The sequence below is a fragment of the Aristolochia californica genome, unplaced genomic scaffold, assembly GCF_029961685.1.
Source record: "Aristolochia californica isolate CCGP_79_NKW_82.1479 unplaced genomic scaffold, dmAriCali1.0.hap1 SCAF_1, whole genome shotgun sequence".
Taxonomy (NCBI): Eukaryota; Viridiplantae; Streptophyta; class Magnoliopsida; order Piperales; family Aristolochiaceae; genus Aristolochia; species Aristolochia californica.
Window position 1 is genome coordinate 54,360,374 of NW_027181770.1, and position 26,274 is coordinate 54,386,647.

The 26,274-nt window shown below is 42.1% G+C and overlaps 1 protein-coding gene across 5 annotated transcripts; it reads left to right on the forward strand.

Annotated features, from left to right (window-relative positions):
- Window positions 1-148: 148 nt before the first annotated feature.
- On the forward strand, window positions 149-26,152 carry LOC137951245 (uncharacterized). Of its 5 annotated transcripts, XM_068797838.1 has the most exons (19): window positions 149-347; window positions 502-738; window positions 841-899; window positions 992-1,073; window positions 2,558-2,625; window positions 2,771-2,840; window positions 2,932-3,013; window positions 3,386-3,450; window positions 4,157-5,170; window positions 6,326-6,388; window positions 6,484-6,530; window positions 6,621-6,666; window positions 6,798-6,877; window positions 15,225-15,338; window positions 15,574-15,655; window positions 15,743-15,868; window positions 25,340-25,420; window positions 25,540-25,665; window positions 25,855-26,152. In XM_068797838.1, the coding sequence occupies exons 2-19, from the start codon at window positions 544-546 to the stop codon at window positions 25,924-25,926; spliced, it is 2,472 nt and encodes an 823-aa protein (XP_068653939.1). In that variant the 5' UTR covers window positions 149-347; window positions 502-543; the 3' UTR covers window positions 25,927-26,152. The 5 variants fall into 5 exon arrangements, with proteins under 5 accessions (XP_068653939.1, XP_068653934.1, XP_068653946.1 ...); XM_068797833.1 differs by having other exon boundaries at window positions 149-738; XM_068797854.1 differs by lacking the exons at window positions 149-347; window positions 502-738; window positions 841-899 and having other exon boundaries at window positions 1,049-1,073; window positions 2,558-2,681.
- Window positions 26,153-26,274: the final 122 nt, after the last annotated feature.

Consider the following 26,274-nt stretch of genomic DNA (forward strand, 5'->3'; position numbering starts at 1 on the left):
AGCATTGTAAAATAAGCTTATGAATCCTAAAGGGGGGGGGGGATGCTTTCTCCAATATAGCATTGTAAAATAAGCTTATGAATCCTCAAGTTGGGGGGGGGGGGGGGGGGGGGTCAACCGCGGTGGTCCCAAGAAGCACCCAGTGGAGCCAAGGCCAAGCACACGAGCAACCGCGGGGAGGCGCTTCGTTATCTTCCAATCGAGAGATCACGCTTCTTCTGGAATTCGCTTGCGCTTCAAATATCCGTCTTGCTGACGCTCGTAACAGTGGCCACCGTCTGACTCGAAGGAAGGATAGAAAAAGTCGCAGGCGATAACAGGAGTGACATACACGAGTAGAGTATGAGGTGTTAGAACAGGAGTCCATTGCCCTCTGTGTTTTCTTTCTAGTCTTTGCTCTTCGAGTCTGAGTGTCTCATGGCGCTTTTGATTAACTTCAAGAGTCATCTTCATGCAATTCGATTTAGCCTCTTCCCGTCGTCAAATTCCTTCCTTCTTCAGAGGCTTCGATTCACTTCGGATTCGGAGACCAAGCGCTTCGCTATGAAAGCTGCGAAGGTTGTTGAGGTCTGTCGATTATATCGCGGTCGTGGCAGGTGTTCATTCCGCTGCTTCTGCCAAACGAGTCTGGAAAAGCAGAAAGAATCCGAAGCAGAAGAAAGCGAACGACCTCCCTTTGATCTCAACCTCGCAGTCGTTTTAGCTGGTTTTGCATTTGAAGCTTACACGGACCCACCAGTGAGTTCTTTGCCTCCGAATGTTCTACTTTGTTCGCACTGTTTCACTTACATTTTGTTTGAATTTGGTCATCTGATTGTTTTTTTCTTTCTTTTTGAGTAGGATAATGTTGGCAAGCGCGAAATGGACGGTGCTGGTTGCCAAACAGTGTTTCTTTCTGAGTAGGAACTTCAGTGTTTTGTAATTATTTTTTCCGGAAGCTGATATTTTTTATACGTTTCGGGTGTCACTGTCTAACGTTTATATAGTGCAGGTTCTTTATACGTGAGATATATGATGGGCAGTTGTTTATAAAATTGAAAAAGGGTGTGGATCTTCCTATCATGGATCCTTGGGTATGTTCCTATCTAACCACTATTTGTTGACGTTTGAGGGCTCTGATTTGGCGTTTTGGATTTTAAACAAAATCCTCACAGCTGCTTGTTGTGTTGGTTGGAATTAGTTTGTTAACATATAGAGTAGAAGCTTGTGGTACTAGCCTTAGAGCAGTTGGAGCTAGCACAGTTAGATGACTTTGAAGAAGTTAAAAGGAAAATTATCAGAAAAAGTTTATGACACCTAAAAAGCCTAGGAAGGTCCAATTTTTGCGCCAAAATAACTACGTTGGTTGGGACTTCAAATGATCTGCAAGCTTGTTTCAGTTTTAAGAAAACTGATACTCATAATCAGATAATATTGGAGCAGAAAGTGGAAGTCTCAGAACTCCAGATGTGTTACAAAGCTCAAGTGACATAGCTAGAATTTACTAATTTTTTATTTGGTTTCTATGTTTTCTCAGTCATTGACAAGCTTTAAAAGGAATATGCTTATGAAGTGGTACAAGCTTCTTAAGAAGAAGGTTGCTGTTACATGTAGAAACCAGAAACTGCAAGGAGCTACTAATATTGGACTATCTTCAGAGAGAAAATTTTATCTTGGTCAATGAAAAAACCAATCAAGTGGAAGTATTTCTGTTTTTTAGTTTACTTAGACTACATCCGAATAATGTACATGAGCTACATATTTTGACTAACCTGTATTCTACACATAGGTCTTCTGGCGATTTTAGTTTTCTTTGGGTTTTTGAGTCTCAGGCACTCCAACTTTGAGTTGGCTTGAAATTATTTATAATCCAAGTCTATGTAAAACCCCCTAGCACATGAGTAAAGGATCCTTTGCTTGAGTTCAAGAAAAGAAGTTTGGGAAAATTTATTTTGACCTTGAAGAAGCTATCTTTGGAGATGGTTATTCGTATTTCTAGGATTGTAAACTTTTTTTAAGTGTGAGTCCGAACCTATACTAGATAGTTACAACTTGTTTTTCCCTTATATATGAGTATCCTAGTGTGGTTCATACCCTTGATCCAACTCACTTTTATACCTTTTAATATGCACTAAGTGGCTACTCTAGGGGGGCCTTTTGGGCCACAAGCTCATTTACAGAATAGAGTGGGAAGCAGTTGAAATATTGGATTTTCTTTTTTTTGAAATGATGCTGAATTTTATCATGAGAGCTCAAACGAGCAAATTACACGAGGGGAAACCTTCCCAAACAATGAGAGATTGCTGGGAGGTTCCAGATTTTGCCAATTTATCAGCCAAAGAATTGGCTGATAATCAAACCCTTTCCTCTTGGCTTGGATTTTTGAATTCTTGTCATTCTCCTTTTTGAAAAAGGCCAATTAACTTTGGCTAGTTTGCATCATTTACCTGAAAATTGAGGTAAAAGGGAAAAAACACAAAGATAACCAGACTGACTTTTGTGCGTCTTTAGTTTGCTGATTACATAATTTGTATGGTTATGCTAAACATGGGAGATTGAATCATGTTTTATCTATCAGGGGACAAGTGATCCATATGTGGTGATACAGTTTGATGGTCAGGTGGCAAAAAGCAAGGTCAAATGGGCGTAAGTTACCAATGACTATGCCCTTGAAAGAGGATTCTAGGAGTCTGACCCTTTAGGTTCTTTCTGTTCCTTTTTTTACTTATTATTTGACCTGCACGTGCTACAAAGAGGGCTTAGTCAAGGTTGTTATTTCCTGTGTCTTCAGGACAAAAGAGCCAGTATGGAATGAGAACTTCACTCTTAATATTAAGAAACCACCAACAAAAAACTTGCAGGTCCATATACACTTTCAAGAATATCTTCTAGTGGCTTGCTGAATTATATGCTATATCTTCTGATTCCAAGCCTTTAATGTTCACAACTCAGTTGGCAGCTTGGGATGCAAATCTTGTTGCTCCACATAAGCGCATGGGTAATGCAGGAATAGACCTGGAATCCCTTTGTGATGGTGAGCTTACTATCATGTCTCATTGTAATTATCAAATTAGTTCAAGGTTTCACTGAGTGACGGCTGGCTACTGACAATTCTGATCTACTAGATGAGTTACTTTGTTTCAAAGTCTTAGTACCTTTCTTGCTTAACTCAATCCTAACCTCAGAAATATTTCTTCTTTGGTGAATGAATCATAATTTTTATGGCAAGCCTTTGGTATTCAACTGATATAAATTTATGGTACACTGAAATTGTTACTTATGAAGGAAAAAGCATCATGACATTCATGATTTGATAAATTATATACATGCTACTTTGATATACACTAGTTAATCTGAAGGCAGTTTGATTGGCCGGCATCTTTCTTGAAAATGTTTTTTTTTCCAGGAAATTTGCATGATGTGCTTGTGGAATTAGAGGGCATGGGAGGTGGTGGCAAGATACAGTTAGAGGTAAGTTTTGTTAACTATCATTTAGAATCCAGGGGTAAGGTCAGAAATCATAGGAGGACACAAAAATTTGAAGGCTGATCCTAACCCATTCTCTTGTTTACACCAATTCCTTGCATGCCCATCACTTCAACCTCACCATTCGCTGACTTTATTGATCTCAAAATCTTCCATTGTTCCTTGTTTTATAATTCTCATTTTGGGGTCAAAAAAATTGGTGCATTCTTAAATAGAGAAAGACAGACAGGCAGATGATGAAAATGATCAGGTGGGACAATTGATTGTGTTAAGTTGGGTCCAAGGCCCATCCCAAAATGACCAGCCAACCTTGGAAACCTCTTTCCTAACTAATAAACTCAAAATCTTTGTACTCATTAATCCATGTGGGACTAAAATGCAAACCATATGGCATAAAATCTAACTCTAAAACTTGGATAATGGACGACTTTGTTTCCTTTCAAAAGAAAGTTTAAACTGTTCCAAAATGACTCCTTTGTCTGTTCTTATCAGGTGGCACAATTTTGTTAAATTTTTTGTAATATTATTATGCTTTCAGAATTCTTCTTGGGATGGGTATATAAGAAGGAAAGATACTTTCCTCTCACTGTTTGTCAGAACTTTTTAAATTTGTCAGAAAGCTGCTTCATTTCCCTCTTTTTTTTTTTTTTTGTTCACTCTGTAATATCAGTATAGTTGTTGGTTGCATCAGATCAAATACAAAAGTTTTGAAGAAATTGACAAAGAACAGCAGCAATGGTGGATATCTTTAATGCCAGACTTTCTGAAGAGAAATGGTTTTGACTCTGGTTTGAAAATGCTTCTTGGTTCTGAGGGCATACAAGCTCGTCAATTTGTAGAGTCTGCATTTGGGCAGTTGAGATCATTGAACATGTACCGTCCTAGCAATCAATCTTCTGATGGTTATAGTTGCCAAATTGATAGCTCTGGTGACTCTCTAGATCAGTTTTCACAGCCAGAGAATAGTCAAAAAGGTTTCATTGATAACTTGGATAATGGAGAGGGGAAGGGTCTACCTAACGTCCTGATTAATGATAGTCTCTTTAACATGGATCAAAAAGATGACGAGTCAAAGGAATCAGATGAGTATTTTTGGAAAAGTTTCACTGATTTTATCAATCAAACAGTTGTCCTGAAGCTTGGTCTCCCTGTAAAAGAGAAGATTAGCTGGGGTGGTTTTGAGCTACTGAAGAAAATGGGCTCACAATTTAGAAGGATTGCTGAAGCGGAGTATGTTGAATCTGGGTTAGCTACTCCTTCTGGTAAGGAGGAAGAGCTCCTCCCTGGCAGTTCAAAGTCTAAAATGGAGGCAGTTGAGTCTTCATTATCTGACATAAAGAAGGCTTCATTGGATCTTCTAAGACAGACAGATGTTATCTTAGGAGGATTAGTAGTCCTGACCCAAATATTATCTCAACAGAAAGCTGGAGCAGTTTCAGTTGGACAAGGTGAAAGTGTGAGAGGCCTTCGTGGTCCTAGCACGAGTCAGGTGGCTGATGATTCCATGGATGGAAAGAGACAAAATACTGCGGATAGAGTATCATTGGATGAAAGAAAAGCTGAAGAGATGAGGGCTTTGTTCTCAACTGCTGAGAGTGCAATGGAAGCTTGGGCAATGCTTGCTACTTCCTTGGGCCGTCCCAGTTTTATTAAATCTGAGTTTGAAAAGATATGTTTTCTTGATAACGTGTCCACTGATACTCAGGTGAGTTCTAGAGAGCCTTAACAGTCATGACTTACTTTCTTAGATGGTTTAATTACTTACACAATCCTTAACTATTGTGCATCTATCAACACACCCTGGATTTCAGATCAACTTCTACATACCCTTGTAATATCAGAAAAGATACCTACATAATCTGTCCTGTTGTTAAATTCCATCAGTTTGTAGCATAGAAAAAAATCTATTTGCTCTATAAAAGTGATATTATGACATCTGGGTCCATGTATCCCTTGTTCAATGTGATGCCAAATGCAAATCATCAAATAGGAAAAGGAAATGGGAAACAAAAATGAGAAATGCGGTAAAAAAATTTGTAACAAAGAGAATTAAGAAACAAATAAGAAACATTTGAAAAAATTTAATGAAACATTAACAAAACGAACAAGAAACATTTAGAAATTTATAAGAAACAGATAAGAACTGAAACATTTGAATGATTTTAGGCTAATCGCTTACTGATAAATTTCTCATTGATATTAATTATTGAATAAAGTTAAAATGATTAGTTAGTTCTGATAAAATTTAATTAGTTAAACAAGTTACTCTAAACATTGCAAGTTTTCATTTTACCTCTTATTTGGAGAGATACATAATTTAGTTTTCTTTAAAAAGAAATATAGTTATTTTAATAAAAAATTTCAAAAAGTTTAATTTATTTTTTGTAAATTATTCAATAGGTCCCATTAGATTTACGAAATTTTTGTTTTGAAATTTGCATTTTTGAGGGAACAAGTTTTCTACTCGCATAAAGAGTTTCGGCCTTTCTGGTAACCATGGTCCAGATAAATGATGGTGGACTTGTCCAGAGACTATGTTAGAATGTTGACGACCTTTTAGTGAGGTTTTTGACTTGGATCTCTGGTATGATCCCACATTCTTTAAGTAATACATGGACTCAAAAGTGATAATATCACTTTTGTGGTATAGAACTATGTAAGTACTTTGCTGACATTACAAGGGCTGGTAGGTGCTAATTTGAAACCAGGGACGTGTGGATATTTATGAGAAATTTTAGGGATATTTGGGTGATTTACCCTTCCTTAAATAAAGGCTTAGGGAAGTTGGAGTTTGGCTCTACTTGAGGATCTTCTAAAATAGTGCAAGTTTCTTGAGACAACTAAATTTGATGAACTGCAGGTTGCCATTTGGCGTGATTCCCTGCTTAAACGATTGGTAGTTTCTTTCAGAGGAACTGAACAGGTCAGTGCTCTCTCTCTCTCTCTCTCTCTCTCTCTCTCTCTTGCTCTCTCCCTTTCTCTGTCTCTCTCTCATTATATATTTGGTTTTGTTGTCAGGCAAAATGGAAAGATCTGCTGACTGATTTGATGCTAGTTCCTGCTGGGTAGTTCTATATTTGAACAGTCCAACAAATACATTGTTATCTACTTCTTCTTCAATTGTTACTTTCATCTGCAATTACTTTAATTTACAGGCTAAATCCAGAGAGACTTGGAGGTGATTCCACACAAGAAGTACAGGTAAGACTAGAGTTAGTTTGGTGGAAAATGTGTTTTGCTGATTAATAGATAGCCTAAGAATAGTGATTTGCAATTGTCAAAGGCTAGTCACTAATATCTTTGATTTGCTAAATCAAGATTTACCCGTTCAGGTTCACAGTGGTTTTTTGAATGCATATGATTCTGTGAGGAATAGAATCATGTCTCTCCTTAAAAGCTCAATAGGGTTTACGTAAGTTTTCTCCACCAATACTCTCGAATCTTTTTCTTGGTTGATTTTTTTAACAATGTTAAAATCTGATCTTGGATCATGCCAAGAAAAATAACTGCCATTATTTCATTCTCAATTTTTTGATCTTTGTCATCTTTGATTACTGTTCATAGGAGTACCTCTACTTTCCAATTGTATGCTAGTATGGCAAAAGAGAGGTTGCTTATCATGTGGTCTTAACCAAAAAGTGTCTCTATAAAAATCAAGATTTGGGTGAAGGAAGAGGAGAAAATTGAGAGAAAAGGAGAAAGGAGAAGAAGAATTTTCTGAAGAGCCTAAAAAGGCTTCATTGGGAACTGTGCATGAATTCCTAGACTTCTTAAATAAGTGTTTTGAGTTACAAATTACAAAAATGCTCCTATAAACTTAATAAACTCTAATCTCCTTATATCTCCCTAACTACACATCCTATGTACATGAAAACTTAACCAATAATATAATTTAATATGCAAAATAAGATTACATATAGAAAATTAACCACCGAAGTGGTAAATTGACCAAAATACCCCTGGATGTATTTTCTAACACCCCCCTCAAACTGGAGCATATATATCCAGGAGTTCCAACTTGTTGCAGAATGATATAAGTTCTCGCTTGTTAAGGGCCATGGTGAAGACTTCTCCCAATTGATCACCATATCGAAGAGATGGAATTACTCCTTCCTTCTTCATCACCGCATCTCAAATGAAGTGGCAATCCACTTCAATATGTTTATTCCTCTCATGGAAAACTGGGTTACTTGCAATAAAGATTGCAACCTGATTATCACAAACATGTTCATCGGCTCATCCTGGTTGAAAACTAATTCTCGTGAGACTGATTTAACCCACATCAACTCGCTTATTATATGAGTCATCGCCCTTTATTCAGCTTTTGCACTAGATCAGACTACGACATTTTGCTTTTTTTTTTTCATAAAAAAAATATTCTGCTTTTTAATTCTCCAACAAACCAAATTTCCTCCTAGGAAGACACAATATCCAGAGGTTGACATTCTGTCCAGTTTGGACCTTGCATAATCTGCATTAGAGAAAGCCTTTATATTCCTATGATTGTTAGGTCTAACGAAAAGACCTTTTCCTCTTTTTCCTTTCAAATACCTTAAAATTCTTTGTGCAGCTTCTTAGTATATTTTTAGAGGACGTTCCATAAACTGGTTCACTACACTTAACGGCAAAAGAAATGTCAGGTCTAATAACTGTTTCATAAACTAACTCTTTGCCTGTGTTAGTTTCATCCCGTGGGGGCTTTGGAATGAGCGCAATAGAAGACGATTTGATGCAAAATGTGAATCTGCAGATCGGGTTGTGGATCGAGTGGTGGGTCATATATCTACTTGGCTTCTAACTAAGAAATGCTTCTCTTCTTTTTTGAGCACCCTTATCCGTGAAAACTGGAGAAATTTGGCTATAATGCACTCTGGGACAAAGTCCCCGATTTTGCAAGAATGGACTCCTCCTGAACCCGGTCACCTAAAGTTAAACTTTGATGGCTCGTCTCTTAATAATCCTGGGATTTCTGGTTTTGGAGGAGTTATTTCAGATCATTTCGACAATCAAATTTTCTCTTTTGCCAACCCCTAGGCATATCTACGTTTGTAGAGCTACATGGCCTCCTCTCTAGTCTGCATGTCTTCAGAGATAAATGCAGCGGTCCTCTTCATATCGAAGGAGACTCAAAAGTGATTATTGGATGGTATGAGAGTGCATCCCCTCCCCCGTGGCAGCATTGGGATACCTTTTGTGAAATTTTAGAAATTACCTCACTTGTTTCTTGTATTTGGACTCACATTCTGAGATTTGCTAATGCGGCAGCAGATGTGCTTGCCAGGCAGGGAGCTACCCTACAATCGCTGGTTGTAAGGGACTTGCTCCCCCAAATTTTGTAATTTCTCTCATTTTATTTTTTTTGAGAGAAATTTGTGAATGCATTACGAAAGTAGAGAAGTTACAAACCTTGCTAGCTAGAAAGACATTTCCTCCACAACAAGATGTTGGAGGGAAACACCCTTTTTTGTGTGAGCGTCGACTTAATGATTTGTCGATCTTGGAACATGTTTCCACTTACATTCTAGAGTAGAAATTAACTTACAAACTTCTTTCTCTCATTTTATTAATACATCTCTTTCAAAAAAAAAAAAAATTAACTTTCCCACTAACCTCCGATACTGTGTTCTGTCATTTAATTCATCACTCTGCTCATCATGGAGATCATGTCCCACTTCCATTGGGGTATTAGCTAGCTTGGCTCTTAACAAACCATACTCTTGAACCTTATTTGTGACATACTTACGTTGTGTCATCTCAATGCCATCTTTACTTTTTGCCACTTCAATCCCAGAAAGTATTTCAACGGTTCTAAGTCTTTAGTTTGAAAATGTGCAGACAAACGAGACTTGGTATCCTCTATACTAGAAATATCACTCCCAAATAATATAATGTGATCTACATAAACAAAAAACACTGCAATTTCAGTGGACCTCTTCCTGACAAACAAGGAGTGATCACATTGATTCCTCGAGAACCCCATAGATACCACAACTTGGCTGAATTTTTCAAACCAAGCACGTTGACTCTGATTTAGCCCATAACTCGCTTCTGGAGGTTGCTCCATTTATACCTCGTCTTCCAGATCACTATATAAGACGGTGTTTTTAATGTCCAATTGACATAGGAACCACCCTTGATTCACTGCAACTGAAATCAAAATACGAACTGACAATACACGAGCAACAGGCCAAAAGGTTTTAAACACATCAATACCAAAGGTTTGAGTATACCCCTTCACAACCAACCGAGCTTTATACCGCTCGATAGAATCGTTTACATTATACTTGATAGTATAAACCCAGCGATAGCCAACAACTATAGCCCATGATGGTAGATCACATAGTTGCCAAGTGCCCCGATCTATCAAAGCATCCATTTCAACATCCATAGCTTGCTTTCAATGAGGCGACAAGAGAGCCTCCTACACTAAAGAAGGGATAGTGCGGGAAGAAATGGACGAACAAAATTTTTATAGGAGTCATAAGAAACAAAAAGACACAAACTGAGATAATGGATACAACATACCTTTACCTTTCCTGACACCCTTCTTGAGTGCAATAGAAAGATGTAGATCTTGAGAAGAGTTAAGAGTCATGGTCCGGTGAGAGAGTCGTTTGTGATACTTATTTCCGGCGTTTGTATACCTGTAATGGTTTCTCGACAATGATAGCTTGTGACGGTCCAACAGGCTCATCAACTAGTACAGGGATAACTGGTGCCGGTTCAGGTGAGGCAACAAGATCTGAAGGTAAAGACACAGAGGAAAAAACGACACATCCTTAAAGAAAGTAACATCAGCAGATACAAATGTTTTTCTAGTTGACAGACAAAAACATTTGTACCCCTTTAGTTTGCTAGAGTAACCCAAAAATACACACTTAACTGCTCGAGACAACTTATCCCTGGAAGACCCAAATACAAGAGCAAAACAAACACATCCAAACACTTGGGGAGAAATAGGAAATAATGGCACGAACGGCAAAAGAACTTGCATTGGTATTTTTCCTTCTAACACAAACAAAGGCATTCTATTAACAAATGGGACTACATCTTTCCAGAGACCGGTGAAAGAGCTCAGAAGTATGTGGTTGCTCTTCAGATAGAACAACAAAAATTCGACCCAGAAACCTCGGCACAGATAGTGGAACTTTCCAAGGTGATGATGGGCACCATCTACACGGACCCCCTCCGGGGAGATAACCACCTGTCTGAGAAGTCCAAGAAGAAGACTAGTGATCAATGATCATTATCTCTTGGAATGTTTGTGTAATTGGATCCGTGCGTCGTCGTGCCTCAGTTCGGGACACCTTTGCCTCTACCAAGGCAAATGTTGCTATATTTCAAGAAACCAAGGTGGCTTCTCTGCTCCTTGGATAGATCCGCGAGTTGTGGCCTCTTAAGGAGCCTGGATGGATTTCTGTGGATGTGATTGGATCGGCTGGCGGCATTTTGATGGTGTGGGACACTAATAGCATTGAGGTGCTTGATCGTTGTTGTGGCACTTACTCCCTTAGAATCAAATTGAGAGACAAAGGATCGGGGAACATTTGGTGCCTTGTGGGTGTGTATGGTCCTACTATACACCATGAGAGACATTTGTTCTAGGATGACCTTTTGAGGACTTGTCAGAGGTGGCCCATTCCTCTGATGCTTGCGGGAGATTTCAATGTTACCCGATTCTGCCACGAGAAATCTCCGCCCTCCCGGAGAATCACTACCTCCATGAGGCTATTTACAGACTTTATTGGCAGCTGGAATCTTGATGAGGTTACCATATTTGGGAAGACCTTCACTTGGTCAAATGGCAGACAACCTCCCGTCATCTCCAAGCTTGACCACTTCTTAGCCAACAATGATTGACTCCAGTTATGCAGCAATGCCACAGGCAAAGTCCTCAATAAGGTTGTTTCCGACCATTGGTCGATTATGGTAGACAACCACTTTGGCAGTTGCCCCCCCCTTCTTTCAAATTCAACAATGCTGGATGGCGGACCCCTCTATCCAGTCCTTCTGGGAGAGGATGGTCGTGGCCGGCCCGCCCTGTGGACTTTCCCAACCAAGCTCAAGATGTTGAAGTCGTTGCCACGATCTTGGGCCTCTGCGAGAAAGGCTTCTTCCTCGGAAGTAACTCACAGATATGCCCTCCAAGGGCAAATGCAGTCCTTCGCTCATAGTGAGCTCATGCACTGGAAGCTACGTGCAAGATTTAACTGGCTCGTTGAGGGGGATGCCAATACTAAATTCTTTCATGCAGTCACCACTGCACGGAGAAGAGCTAACCACATCACCACGCTCAGTGTCAATGGTGAGAGTACCTCGGATCGATCCCTTATTTCAGACTCAGTGGTGAACTTTTTTGCAGAATTATACTCTGATGGCCAACCAGTTCGCCCTTTCTTCGAAAGGGTTCATTTCCATACTATTCCTTCGGCCGCAACTAGTATCATCAAGCTCCCTTTATGCAGTAAGGAAATTGAAAAAGCAGCATTGGGTCTTCCTTTGGATCATGCTCCGGGCCGGGATGGTTTCAATGGGGAATTCTATCGCCGACGCTGGCCCTTCATCAAAGACGATATTGCCTGCATGGTCCACTCTTTTTATCAGTATGGCATCAGATATAGGAGCATCAGAGCTTCATTTATTGCCCTCATCCCTAAAAAAGAAGGGGCAAAAATTCCTTCCAACTTCCGGCCGATCAGTCTCACCACCAGTGCTTACAAGGTGCTTGCGCGCCTCCTTGCCAATCGCCTCAGGGAGGTTCTCCCTATTGCTATTCATCATGGCCAGAGTGCTTTTATCAAGGGAAGAAATATATTAGATTCGGCCATGGCATGTCACAAGCTCATCCAACATTTTAAGGCTTTAAAGCTTCCCAGATTCATCCTAAAGCTTGATTTTGAGAAAGCTTTTGACAGAGTTAATTGGAATCTTCTCCTAGGGAAGATGAGTTCGGGGAAAAATGGCGCTTCTGGATTAAAAGTTGCATCTCCTCTATAAGCTACTCCATTCTTCTCAACGGAACAACCAACGGGTATTCTAAGGGATCCAAGGGCATCAGGTAGGGAGACCCCCTTCCCCTTTGCTCTTCAATGTCGTAGCCCCTATCATCTTTGATCTATTCGGCTAAAAACTTGGGTTGGCTCCTCTCCACGATAGATTGTGTAGCCTTTGATGTGCCTATCCTTCAATTTGCAGACGATACCATTTGCTTTGGGGTTGGTACTATGGATCAGATCCAAAAACTGCGTGCTGTATTGGGACTATTTGAACTGGCTTCTGGTCAAAACATTAACTGTAAGAAAACCACCCTCTTAGGCTATCATATTGACTCACCTGTGCTTCAGGGTATGGCTGACTATTTGGGGTGCTCAGTGGGAAATTTGCTAGTTAATATCTTGGACTACCACTCTTTGACTCTCGGCCTTTAGCGAAACTTTGGTCCCCCCCCTCATTGAGAAATTTGAGAAGAGACTAGCTACTTGGAGGGGCAAGCTTTTATCTACTGTTGGGTGACTCACTCTCCTCAAGTCTTGTTTGGCAGGACTGCCAAACTATTTATTATCTTTCATGCACTGTCCAGGCTCCATTTGCAACAGGATTGACACCATATGTCGGCGTTTTATCTGGAGAGGATAAGAGGACACCTTCAGATATCATTTGGTGAGTTGGAAGGAATATTTGCATGCCCCACAATCAGGGTGGTTTAGGCATCCGGCCTACGAAGGAGATGAGCAATGCCTTTTTGCTCAAATGGATCTGGAACTTCAACATCAAACATAACAGCCTATGGCGTGATATGGTCAGGTTCTATCTTCAACCTTCGAGTTCCTGGTGGAGGGAGGAGGGCGCTACTTGCCTCCTATCCCCGATATGGAAATCAATTCAAAAGCTCCTCCCAATATTCAAAGATGCAACTTCTTTTCACACATGCAATGGAAGGACCCTCCTCTTTTGGTCGGATGAATGGTGTGGCTCCCGCCCCCTCTCCGAAGACTTCCCGGGGCTCTCTAGGGTGGCAAGGGACCTCTCTTGCTCAGTGGCTGATTCTGGGAGAGATCGCTCATGGAGTCTCACGTTTCGCTGGGGATTAAATGATGAGGAAACTTTGGCTTTTTGCTCCCTCCTCTCCTGACTCGATAGCACTACTATTCGTGAGCATGTAGTTGATAAACTGACATGGAAGCCTAGCATTAACGGCCGATTCACAGTTGCATCCGCTTACTCTCACATTAGAGAGCAAGATTACAGCATGCATGAGCACAAGGCAAACCTGACATGGAAGCTCTCAACACCTAGTCAAATCAAATTCTTCATGTGGACGGCCATCAGGGAACAAATCCTCACCTCTGACAACCTCCATAAAAGAGGTCACATTGCCTTCGATCGTACTTGTCCCCTTTGTGGTGTGTGCGACGAAACAGTCCAGCATGTTCTCTTACATTGTGATTTTTCTTGGCAAGTCTAGATGAAGATATTTTAGAAGATTGGTCTCCAAATGGAGCTGCATCAGGACCTTTTTGACACTTATGAGATGGTTATGGGGATATGCCTTCCTAGGTTGGGCAAGATAATTCTCTTAGCATGCCTTGCGCATGTCCCATGGTGCATATGGCTTGAGCGAAACAACTGGAGATTCAACTCCAAGGCTAGCACCCCGGATAATATAGCTTCTCAGTCAGTGGGCCTTATCTCGAGTTGGTTATATTCTAGGAACGTGGTTGCTTCTCTATCGGGCGTTTCCCTTCGGGAAAATTGGGGTTTGATCCCGCATATGGTGGGCCCTTGTAGGAATTCGGTTATGGCCACCTGGGATCCTCTCCCTTACGACTGCATCAAACTCAATTTTGATGGTAGTGCTTTAGGCTGTCCTGGGCCGGCTGGAGCTGGTGGTGTTTTCAGAGACAGCAATGGAAACCCTATTCTATCCTATGCAGGGCCGGTGGGTATTACTAATTCAAATACTGCTGTAGTGAGTGCTCTTCTATTCGGCCTCCAAATCTTTAAAGAGTGGTTTCATGGCAAGTTGCTTGTCGAAGGAGACTCAAAGACTTTCATCAGTTGGTGTTCAAAAGGTAGCTCCCCTCCTTGGTGCTATTGGTCAATCACTGATTGTATTGCTGACATTGTGTCATCTATTCATTGTAATTGGAACCTCGTTCCTAGATCAGCCAATTTTTTAGCTGATAAATTGGCAATATTCGGAACCTCCCAGCAATCTCTCATTGTTTGGGAAGGCTTCCCCTCTTGTAATCTGCTTGTTTGAGCTTTCTTAATAAAATTCAGCATCATTTAAAAAAAAAAAAAAAAGAATACTCCTAATGACAATCTACTGCTTTGATACCATGTAAAAATCAGGATTTGGGGGAAGGAAGAGAAAATTGAGAGAAAAAGAGAAAGGAGAAGAATTTTCTAAAGAGCCTAAAACGGCTTTGTTGGGAACTGTGCACGAATTCCCAGACTTCTTAAATAAGTGTTTTGAGTTACAAATTACAAAAAATGTCCCTATACACTTAATAAACCCAAATCTCCTTTTATTTTCCTAACCACATATCCTATGTACATGAAAATTTAACCACTGATATAATTTAACATACAAAATAAGATTACATAAAGAAAATTAATCACTGAAGTGGTAGAGGGTAAAATGACTAAAATACCCTTGGATGTATTTTCTAACAGTCTCCATTACATTGCTAAGTTTTGAGATGTGGATTTGGTTTTCTATTATGAGGAGTTCATGAAGTATGTTATCATACCAGGGAGGATGCTGCAGCAACTGTTCCTAAGTGGCATGTCTATGTGACTGGGCATAGTCTTGGTGGTGCATTAGCTACCCTTCTTGCTCTTGATCTCTGTTCAAGTGAAATGGCAAAGTAAGTTCTGTTATTCTATTGTGTAACTGTGTTCTCCATCTTAATCAACACGAGTCGATCTGTTTTTTATCAACTTATAATAGTGTCTAATGAGCATAAACTATTCTTAAGACATGTTTCATATGATTGCATGATTCTATTTCTCTAAAAAAACTGCTATTTTGTGAGAATTTGCCTCTGCATGACTGGATTTGCTAGCCACATTTTACATGCTTATTCGATTTACTGCATTCAGACTTGGAGCAATTTCTGTTTCTATGTACAACTTCGGTTCTCCCAGAGTTGGGAATAGAAGGTTTGCTGAAGTGTATAATGAGGTGATTGTGTTGCTTCCATATTTCCTTAGTCAAAGAAACTATTATAAATGCTGGTAGAGCTTTACTAACCTTTACTCACACTTTCAGAAGGTTAAACATAGTTGGAGAGTAATTAATCATAGGGATATTATCCCCACAGTCCCAAGGCTAATGGGCTATTGCCATGTGGCACAACCTGTTTATCTTACAGCTGGAGACATCAAGAATGCTTTGGTAACTGATGCTGGACTCCTTTCTTATCTTTTTACCTGGTTGCTACTTTTTATTATTTTGTTTGTTGATCAATAGATTGCATGCATACCTTCTGTTCACAAGTGTGTGTATGTGTGTGTGTGCGTGTGCATGCACGAAGCATGTCTGCATGAACAGTGTGGGTGGAGTGCATGCTTGTGTCTGTGCATGCCCATGTAAATATATGTGTTTTTTTTTTCTCATACTTGTCTTAATGTTCAATGTCAATAATGAAATTAGTAGTTTACATGTTTCCCCCCCCCAAAAACAAGAGTTATTTTATATAATACACAAGTTTAAGTAAGCTTTTGGTTTTTGTTGAAGAGATGGAGAATCTTATATAACTCTCATGGTAAGGGATCTCATAGAGGAAGTATTAACATGGTAGAGTCTTATAGGAGTCTCATGGGAAAAAGTCTCACCAAAAGTGTTTTAGTTCAAAGATGTTTTGATTCTTTTATCTCTATAATTTTTGTTTAATTTGTTTCTAATTAAAAGTTCTATTTTGGTTGTAACTGGGACATGGGTAGTTCAATTGTACTTTGATTTGCTACGAGTGAGAGGAGCGGAGCGACATATAGGCATTTTTCGCTTAACGTGCGCCGTTAACCATCGTAACGTGTGCTGTTAGCGATCGTATTGTGCGCTGTCTATTTCAAAACTGCTGACATGCGCCAAAACCCTCAATTGAGAGAGAGAGCTCTCCTGACGGTCACCATCCCTATGGCCGGCGACCGAACCACTGCTACTCATGCAAGGCTATGGCGAGCCTTTCTGACACCGATAGAAGGCTCGGCGATGCTGCGACGAGAAGAAATGGAGGAAATACTCTCCACGACGAGGACGAAAAACTCACAGACGGTCGGATCTATCCAGCCACAGCTCCGACGAGCTTTCTGAGTCTCCGATGGAGGAATACAAAGCTCACTGGACGACGGTCTCTCGCCGGAAGAAGCGAAATAGTCTTTCCATTTCAGCTACGGAAAATGCAGAGTTACCGTCGAGAGAGTCATCCAAAAATCAGGTCCGGTGATCCGTATCTCCACAGCCGATGGATCAAAACTTTCATTCATCTACGTCCAGAGAGCTACCACGAAAATTGAGAAATCCCGTGAACTTTGGTCACGGGACTCGATTTTCCTCTTCTTGGTGACTACCTTCCGTGGTCGTCGGGAATGTCGAATCACCCATAGAAGAGGAAACTCCATTTTGGCCAGATTATTCATACCTGAGGCCACAAACTCTGGTTTTGGTTGGAATGAGCTAGCCGTTGCACTCCAAAGTCTCTCCCCGACGCTAGCCACAACAGAAGTGCCAATCTGCTCCGATGATGCCAAAGTAAAATTTCCACCTCTCCTCCCAGCAACCCAGCGCCACCAAAACACCCTCCCGACATCCCCTCCTGCTCCTAACAGCACCCCGTCCCCAAAAATTCCTGATTTGCCCAAAAACCATACCTCTGTCCCCCCCTGCTCCACAGAAACACCCGAAATCATCCAAATCCCATTAAACCTTTTCCATGATGGGCACAGAATTTTGACTCGCTCCATTTTCGTCCAAACATCCCACAATGTCATCAAATCCAACATTCTTCACTAGCTGATTGACGCACTTCACCTCCCTTACACTCCCAGAATCTCCCATCTCAGTCCCCAAACTTGGCTTGTTCATTTCGGAACCCAGCAGGAGTCTTTTGCGGCTCTTGCCATCATCCCCCACACTAGCTCTGGCATCATCGGGGTCTCAGAATGGCTCCCCTCGACACCCTCCAGTCAGTACGGCCAATGGGTCACAGTTATAGGGCTTCCTACAGAGCTATGGCAGAATGCGGTCTGTTCGAGAGTCGTGTATGAGTTTGGCTTTATCATTGATTTGGACCCACTCACGGAGCACTGGCACCGTCTGGATGAGGCCTGGATCCTCATCAATCCTCTTCACCCATGTGAAGGGCAATATTTCAAATGCGTTATGGTGGAGACAGTGCGATACTGGATCCGTATTAGCATCGCTGCGATGGATGATTTTAGAGATGTGGTCCTCGAAAGCACAATCAAACCTCGGGAAATCACACAACCAGCCAATGCACTGGGAAGTGCACCTCTCGACTCTGCCCCTTCCCAGCAGTTGTGATCCCCCCCCCGTTATCTTTATAGCTAGCATGGGAACTATACTAGCTGACCCCCCACCCCCTACACACACACACACACTTATCCGACACATCACTCACCCACCCACTCAATCCAGTTCCCCACAAAAAATACCCTTGACCCAGATCTAGATGTCGTTCACCCCTTTGTCTTAACTCCAGAAATAACCTTACCCTCACCTTCCTTCCCCCCATAGAAAACCCTCCTACAAATCATCCCCATAACCCCACAAACTCCTCGTAAAGTGTGCCATTAGCGATCGTATCGTGTGCTGTCTATTTCAAAACTGCTGACATGCGCCAAAACCCTCAAATGAGAGAGAGAGCTCTCTTGATGGTCACCATCCCTATGGCCGGCGACCGGACCACCGCTACTCATGCAAGGCTACGGCGAGCCTTTTTGACACCGATAGAAGGCTCGGCGATGCTGCGACGAGAAGAATGGAGGAAATACTCTCCACGAGGAGGAAGAAAAACTCACAGACGGTCGGATCCGTCCAGCCACTGCTCCGACGAGCTTTCTGAGGCTTCGACGGAGGAATAAGAAGCTCGCTGGACGACGGTCTCTCGCCAGAAGAAGCGAAATAGTCTTTCCATTTCAACTACGGAAAAGGCAGAGTTACCGTCGAGAGAGTCGTCCAAAAATCAGGTCCGGTGATCCGTATCTCCATAGCCGACGGATCAAAACTTTCATTCAGGATCAAAACTTTCATTCATCTACGTCCAGAGAGGTACCACGAAAATTGAGAAATCCCGTGAACTTTGGTCATGGGACTCGATTTTCCTCTTATCAGTGACTACCTTCCGTGGTCGCTGGGAATGTCGAATCACCCATAGAAGAGGAAACTCCATTTTGGCCAGATTATTCATACCTGAGGCCACAAACTCTGGTTTTGGTTGGAATGAGCTAGCTGTTGCACTCCAAAGTCTCTCCCCGACGCTAGCCACAACAGAAGTGCCAATCTGGCCCGATGATGCCAGAGTAAGATTTCCACCTCTCCTCCCCGCAACCCAGCACCACCAAAACACCCTTCCAATATCCCCTCCTGCTCCTAACAGCACCCCCTCCTCCCCGAAAATTCCTGATTTGCCCCAAAACCATACCTCAGTCCCCCCTGCTCCCACAGAAACACCCGAAATCATCCAAATCCCACCAAACCTTTTCCATGATGGGCGCAGAATTTTGACTCGCTCCATTCTCGTCCAAACATCCCACGACGTCATCAAATCCAACATTCTTCACTAGCTGATTGACGCACTTCACCTCCCTTACACTCCCAGAATCTCCTATCTCAGTCCCCAAACTTGGCTTGTTCATTTCGGAACCCAGCAGGAGTCTTTTGCGGCTCTTGCCATCATCCCCCACACTAGCTCTGGCATCATCGGGGTCTCAGAATGGCTCCCCTCGACACCCTCCATCCAGTACGGCCAATGGGTCACAGTTACAGGGCTTCCTACAGAGCTATGGCAGAACGCGGTCTTTTCGAGAGTCGTGTATGAGTTTGGCTCTATCATTGCTTTGGACCCACTCACGGAGCACTGGCACCGTCTGGATGAGGCCTGGATCCTCATCAATCCTCTTCACCCATGTGAAGGGCAATATTTCAAATGCGTTATGGTGGATACAGCGCGATACTTGATCCGTATTAGCATCGCGGCAATGGATGATTTTAGAGATGTGGTCCCCGAAAGCACAATCAAACCTCGGGAAATCACACAACCAGCCAATGCACTGGGGTGCACCTCTCGACTCTGCCTCCTCCCAGCAGTTGTGATCCCCCCCTCCCCCCCCCCCCCCCCCCCCACTTATCCGACACATCACTCACCCACCCACTCAATCCAGTCCCTCACAAAAAATACCCTTAACCCATATCCAGATGTCGTTCACCCCTTTGTCTTAACTCCAGAAATAACCTTACCCTCACCTTCCTTCCCCCCATAGAAAACCCTCCTACAAATCATCGCCATAACCCCACAAACTCCAACCCCCCCCCCCCCCCCCCTTAACTCACCCCCCGAAAAATCCCCACCCTGAAAATTACCTCTCCGACGCAGAGTTTGGAAGTAGTGAGCGCACTCCTCGTGCCCACAGGCAAAACAACTCTCCCCGTCCCGTTGTAACCTACCAACGCCGAGCTAGAGGGCAGCAGCTTCTACAGGATGGACACAGTGCCACCACTCGATACCCCTGCAACTCAGATACGGGAGATATCATCATTCCAGAGCCGGGTGAACGAACTCAAGTTTTTGTGGCAGCTCTTCAATCAGAACAACACAAATACGACCCAAAAACCTAGGCCCAGATAATGGAACTTGCCAAGGTGATGGGCACAGTCTTCACGGAGCCTCTCCCGGGAGATAACCACGCATCTGAGAAGTCAAAGAAGATGAATAATGATCAATGATTATTTTCTCCTGGAATGTCCGTGGAATTGGGTCCTTGCGTCACCGTGCCTCCATTCGGGACCTCCTTGCCTCTACCAAGGCAAATGTTGTGGTTCTCCAAAAAACCAAGGTGGCTTCTCTACCCCTTGGATACATCTGTGAGTTGTGGCATCTAAAGGAGCCTGTTTGGGCTTCAGTGGATGCAGTGGGATCGGCAGGCGGTATTCTACTGATGTGGGACATCAGTACTACTGAGGTGCTTGATTGTTGCAGTGGTTCTTACTCCCTTGGCATCAAGCTGTGAGACAAAGGTTGGGGGAACATTTGGTGCCTAGTTGGTGTCTATGGCCTTACCAGACACTATGAGCGCCACCTATTTTGGAAGGATCTATTGAGGACTTGTCAAATGTGGCCTATTCCTCTGATGCTTGTGGGTGACTTCAATGTCACTTGCTTCTGCCACGAGAAATCCCTGCCGTTCCGGAGAATCACAACCTCCATGAGGCTATTTTGCTGATTTTATTGGTAGCTGGGATCTGGATGATATTGCCCTATCTGGGAAGACCTTCACTTGGTCAAATGGCAGGCAGGCCCCTATCCTCTCAAAGCTGGACCGATTCTTAGCCAACAATGATTGGCTTCAGCTCTACAACAATGTCTTCGGCAAAGTGCTCAATAGTGTTGTCTCTGATCATTGGCCGATTATGATTGATACCCATTTTAATAGTTGCCCCCCCACCCCTTTTCAGATTCAACAATAATTAGATGGCAGACCCCACTTTTGATCTATCTCTCCAATCCTTTTGGGAATATGACCGTTGTTGGCCCGAGCGGGTGGACCTTCCCAATCAAGCTCAAGATGTTGAAATCGTTGCTGAGGTCTTGAGCCTCTAAAAAGAAGGCGTCTTCCTCGACTATGAGAACCAATGCCCTTGCTCAGAAAGCCGCTCTCAACTCTAAGGAAGAAGTCAGAGGTCTCTCTTCTCCGGAAATCTCTCAGAGGTATGCCCTTCAAGGGCAATTGCAGTCCTTCGCCCACAGCGAGTTAGTGCACTGGAAGCAACATGCAAGATTCAAATGGCTCTCCGATGGGGATGCTAATACTAAATTCTTCCATGCAGTCGCCTCTGCATGAAGAAGGGCCAACCACATTGCCATGCTCAGCGTCAACAGTGAGGCCATCTCGGACTGAACCATTATTTCTGACTCACTGGTGAATTTTTTTGCAGATTTATACTCTGATCACCGGTCCTTCCGGCCCTTCTTCCAAAGGGTTAACCTCCAAGTTATTCCATCAACTGCAGCTAGTCTCATCGAGCTCCCCTTCTCTAGTCGGGAAATTGAAATTGCAGCCCTTGGTCTTCCTTTGGATCATGCTCCCGGCCCGGATGGATTCAATGGGGAATTTTATTGTCGTTGCTGGCCCTTCATCAGAGAAGACATTTCCAGCATGACCTGCTCCTTTTATCAGCATGGCATCAAGTATAGGAGTATCGGAGCCTCTTTCATCGCCCTCATCACTAGAAAAGATGGGGCAAAGCTCCCCATCCGACTTCCGGCCGATCAGTTTCACTACCAGTGCATATAAGGTGATTGTGCACCTCCTTGCTAGTCGTCTCAGGGCAATCCTCCTTATTGTCATTCACCATGGCCAGAGTGCTTTTATTAAGGGAAGAAACATTCTTGATTCAGCTATGGCATGTCATGAACTTAGTCATCATTTCAAGGTCCAAAAGCTTCCCAGATTCATCCTCAAGTTTGACTTCGAAAAGGCATTTGACAGAGTTAACTGGAAGTTTCTGGACACCCTCTTGGGGAAGATGGGATTCAGAGAAAAATGGCGCTTCTGGATCCAAAGCTGCATCTCTTCTGCAAGCTATTCCGTCCTTCTCAACGGAACAATTTGTGGGTATTTTAAGGGAACCAGGGGAATCAGACAGGGAGACCCCCTCTCCCCCTTGCTCTTCAACGTGGTGGTAGAATATCTATCCTCCTTGATCTACTCGGCCAAGAACACGGGATGGCTCCTCCCCACGACTGATTGCACAGCCTTTGATATTCCGATTCTCCAATTTGCAGATGATACTATTTGCTTTGGGGTTGGTACTATGGATCAGATCAGAAAATTGTGTGTCGTGATCGGATTATTTGAATTGGATTCTGGTCAAAACATAAACTGGGGAAAAACCACTCTTCTTGGCTATCACATTGATCTAGCTAGGCTTTGGGATATGGCATACTATTTGGGATGCTCTGTGGGAAATATGCTAACCACATATCTTGGGCTCCTACTTTTTTATTTTCGGCCTTCGGAGTCACTATGGTCCCCTCCTCATTGAGAAATTTGAAAAGAGGCTAGCCACTTGGAGGGGTAAACTCTTATCATCAGCGGGGGGTATTTGCATGCCTCGTAACAGGGGAGGATTGGGCATCCGGCCTACAAGAGAAATGAACAAAGCTCTTATGCTCAAATGGATTTGGAATTTCAACAAGAAGCATAACAATTTATGGAGGAATATGGTGAAGTTCTACCTTCAATTTTCGGGTGCATGGTGGAGAGAGGGTGGCGCTGCTCGCCTCTTATCCTCGATATGAAAATCAATTTTCAAGTTCCTTCCAGTATTCAGAGATGCTACCTTGTTTCATACGGGCAATGGAAGGACCCTTCTCTTCTGGTTGGCCAAATGGTGTGGCCCCTGAACTCTCTCAAAGGACTTCTCGGGGGCTGCATAGGGTGGCAAGCGACCTCTTTTGCTTTGTGGCTGATTCATTGAGTGATCACTCATGGAGTCTCCCGTTCCGTCGGGGATTAAATGATGAGGAATCGTTGGTTTTTTGGTCTCTCCTTACCAAACTCAGCAGTACTATTATCCGGGAGCACTCAGTTGATAAGCTGATTTGGAAGCCCAGTAATAATGGCCGATTCACTGTCACTTCGGTTTACTCTCATATCAGAAAGCAAGACTACAATACTCATGAGCACAAGGCGAATCTGGCTTGGAAACTCTCAGCGCCAAGCAAAATCAAATTTTTCGTGTGGTTAGCCATTAGAGAACTAATTCTTTACTTCAGACAACCTTCATAGAAGAGGCTTCACTGCCCCTGATCTGTCTTGTCCCCTTTGCGGTGAGTGCGAAGAGACAGTCTAGCATGTCCTCTTACACTATGGATTTTCATGGCAAGTTTGGATGAAGATCTTTCAGAAAATCGGGCTCCAACTGGGGCTACATCAGGACCTGTTTGGCACCTTTGAGATGGTTCGAGGGATTCTCCTTTCTCGGCTGGGCAAGTTAATTCTTTCGGTCTGTCTTGCGCATGTTCCATGGTGCATTTGGCTCGAGTGGAATAACCGGAGATTCAACTCCAAAGCTAGCACCCCTGACAACACAGCTTCTCATGTCGTCGGCCTTATCTCGAGCTGGCTTCATACAAAGAAGGATTTTGCCACTCTATCCAGGGTTTCCCTTCAGGAAAATTGGAATTTGATTGCTCATATGTCTGGCCCCAGCAGAGCTCCAAGTATGGCTATCTGGGATCCTCCCCCATGCCACTGCATAAAACTGAATTTTGATGGTAGTGCTATTGGTTATTCTGAACTAGCAAGAGCAGGTGGTGTGTTCACAGGTCACAATGGAGACCCTATTCTTTCTTATGTTGGTTCAGTGGGCATTGCCAATTTTAATACTGCAGAAGTTACATTTCAAAAAAAAAAAAAAAAAAAAAAAAAAAAAAATACTGCTGAAGTTAGTGCTTTGTTGTTCGGCCTCCAAATCTTCAGGGATCATCTCCATGGCAAGTTAATCATTAAAGGCGACTCGAAGACGGTTATTAGTTGGTGTTCCAAAGACAACCTCTCCCCTTGGCGCCACTGGCCCATCACTTATAGTATTGCTGACATTGTATTTTCTACACATTGTAATTAAAATCTCATTCCTAGATCAGCCAACTCTTTGGCTGATAAATTGGCAAAATTCGGAAATTCCCAGCAATCTCTCATTGTTTGGGAAGGCTTCTCTCCTTTGTAATATGCTCTCTTGAGCTTTTGCCTTAATAAAAATCAGCATCATTTAAAAAAAAAAATTGTACTTTGATTTTATGTATTTTCTCTTTTTTTTTTTTTTTTTTTTGTGAAATGAGGCTGAATTTTATTATGAGAGCTCAAACGAGCAGATTACAAGAGGGGAAGCCTTCCCAAAAAATGAGAGATTGTTGGGAGGTTCCGAATTTAGCCAAATGTATTTTCTCCATTATAAATAGAGGCATAATATTCTCAATTTATATACCAATCAATGAATTATTTTTCTCCTAAAATCTCAACTTAGTACCTGAGTAGGTTGATTAGGTTCTTGAGTCGCCCAGCTCATCAAGAGGATGAAGCTTTCTTCTCGAATTTGGTTCTTTTTAGTTTTCTTTCTATATCTGTTTTAGTTTTAGATTTTTGTTATTTCTATCTTCCTGTGTCATCTTCTTCAACAATGGTCACTATGTCTTTCTGTGAAAATATTTTCTTAACTTCCATCCTATCCCCGACGATAGTGATCGGTTATCAGTCTCTGTGGTTGAGCAAGTCAACTCACAGAATTTGCTCTGATATGTTGATCGGAAACTATTTGCTTTCAAAAAGAACATGTCCTGACAATAAAATGCTGTTAAATTGGAAGAATTATTCTGATAGAATGTAATTTGGAGGAGTAAAATCTTTGTTATAAACCTCAAACACGTTTTGACTTGGTCACAGTTAATGTAAAGAGGATTGATAGAAAACATGCACAACCTGATTGGAAACTATCAGCTGAAAGGAGTATCTTCCAGTTGAACTTTTTGAGTTTTGGATTCCAGATGAAGTTCACTTATGTCTGCAACAATTTGACAAATTTCTTCATATTTTATACATGTCTTTAACATAAAGAATATACTTTCAGGCTAACTTGGATCTTTCAGAAGATGGATACGAAGGTGATGTGATTGGAGAGTATACACCTGATGTGCTTGTCAGTGAGTTTGTATGTATTCAAAATCTTTTCTGCCATTTATTTATAAGAAAGAAGTTTATGGTCTCTGGTGGCAAATTGTTCTTTCACAAAAATTTTAACCAAAGTTTATTTGGTGACACTCAACCTAGATGAAAGGGGAGAAGCAGCTTCTTGAAAAAATATTGCAAACAGAGATTAATCTGTACCGTTCCATCAGAGACGGTAGTGCGCTTATGCAGCATATGGAGGACTTCTATTACATCACACTTTTGGAGGTGCCGTCTCTTCCGTTTTTGCCCTAATCTTCTCTTTTGATTCCTAGTGTCTTAAGATATGGTTAAATTCAGGTAGAGATCGCATATGGATATTCAGGAACAATTCTTATTCTTTTATGTGCACATAATGGCTGCTTGATGAGTACTGTGAATTGCCTTCGTGAACAGCCATTGTTTTTTCTTGTGCAGAGTGTGAGGTCGAACTATAAAACAGGTGATAGTTCAAATTCGAGTCCAGAAGGAGAATCTTTGAAGGCATGAGCAAGTGTACATTCGCAATGGATCTTCTTGATCGAGTGTAATATATGCAATATCTACTTAGTGTTTCTTGCACCCAGGCTTTTACGAAGTCAGATCATAGTGCTTAAATTTGTTCTGGTCCTCAGAAGATTTCTAACATTCGCTTTGTAATTTTATGTACATTATTACCTGTCCATGCAAACAAATATCTTTCTTCCTCCATGTATATTCTAGTAGGCGAAGTAATCTTAGCAGTTCGATTTTCTGCATTTTACAGTTCTAATGATGTTTTTCCTTTCACTGCAAGATCAACGCATTCTACAAGGTAAAGACTAGCAGATTGAATTACTAATTAATCCTACATGAGGA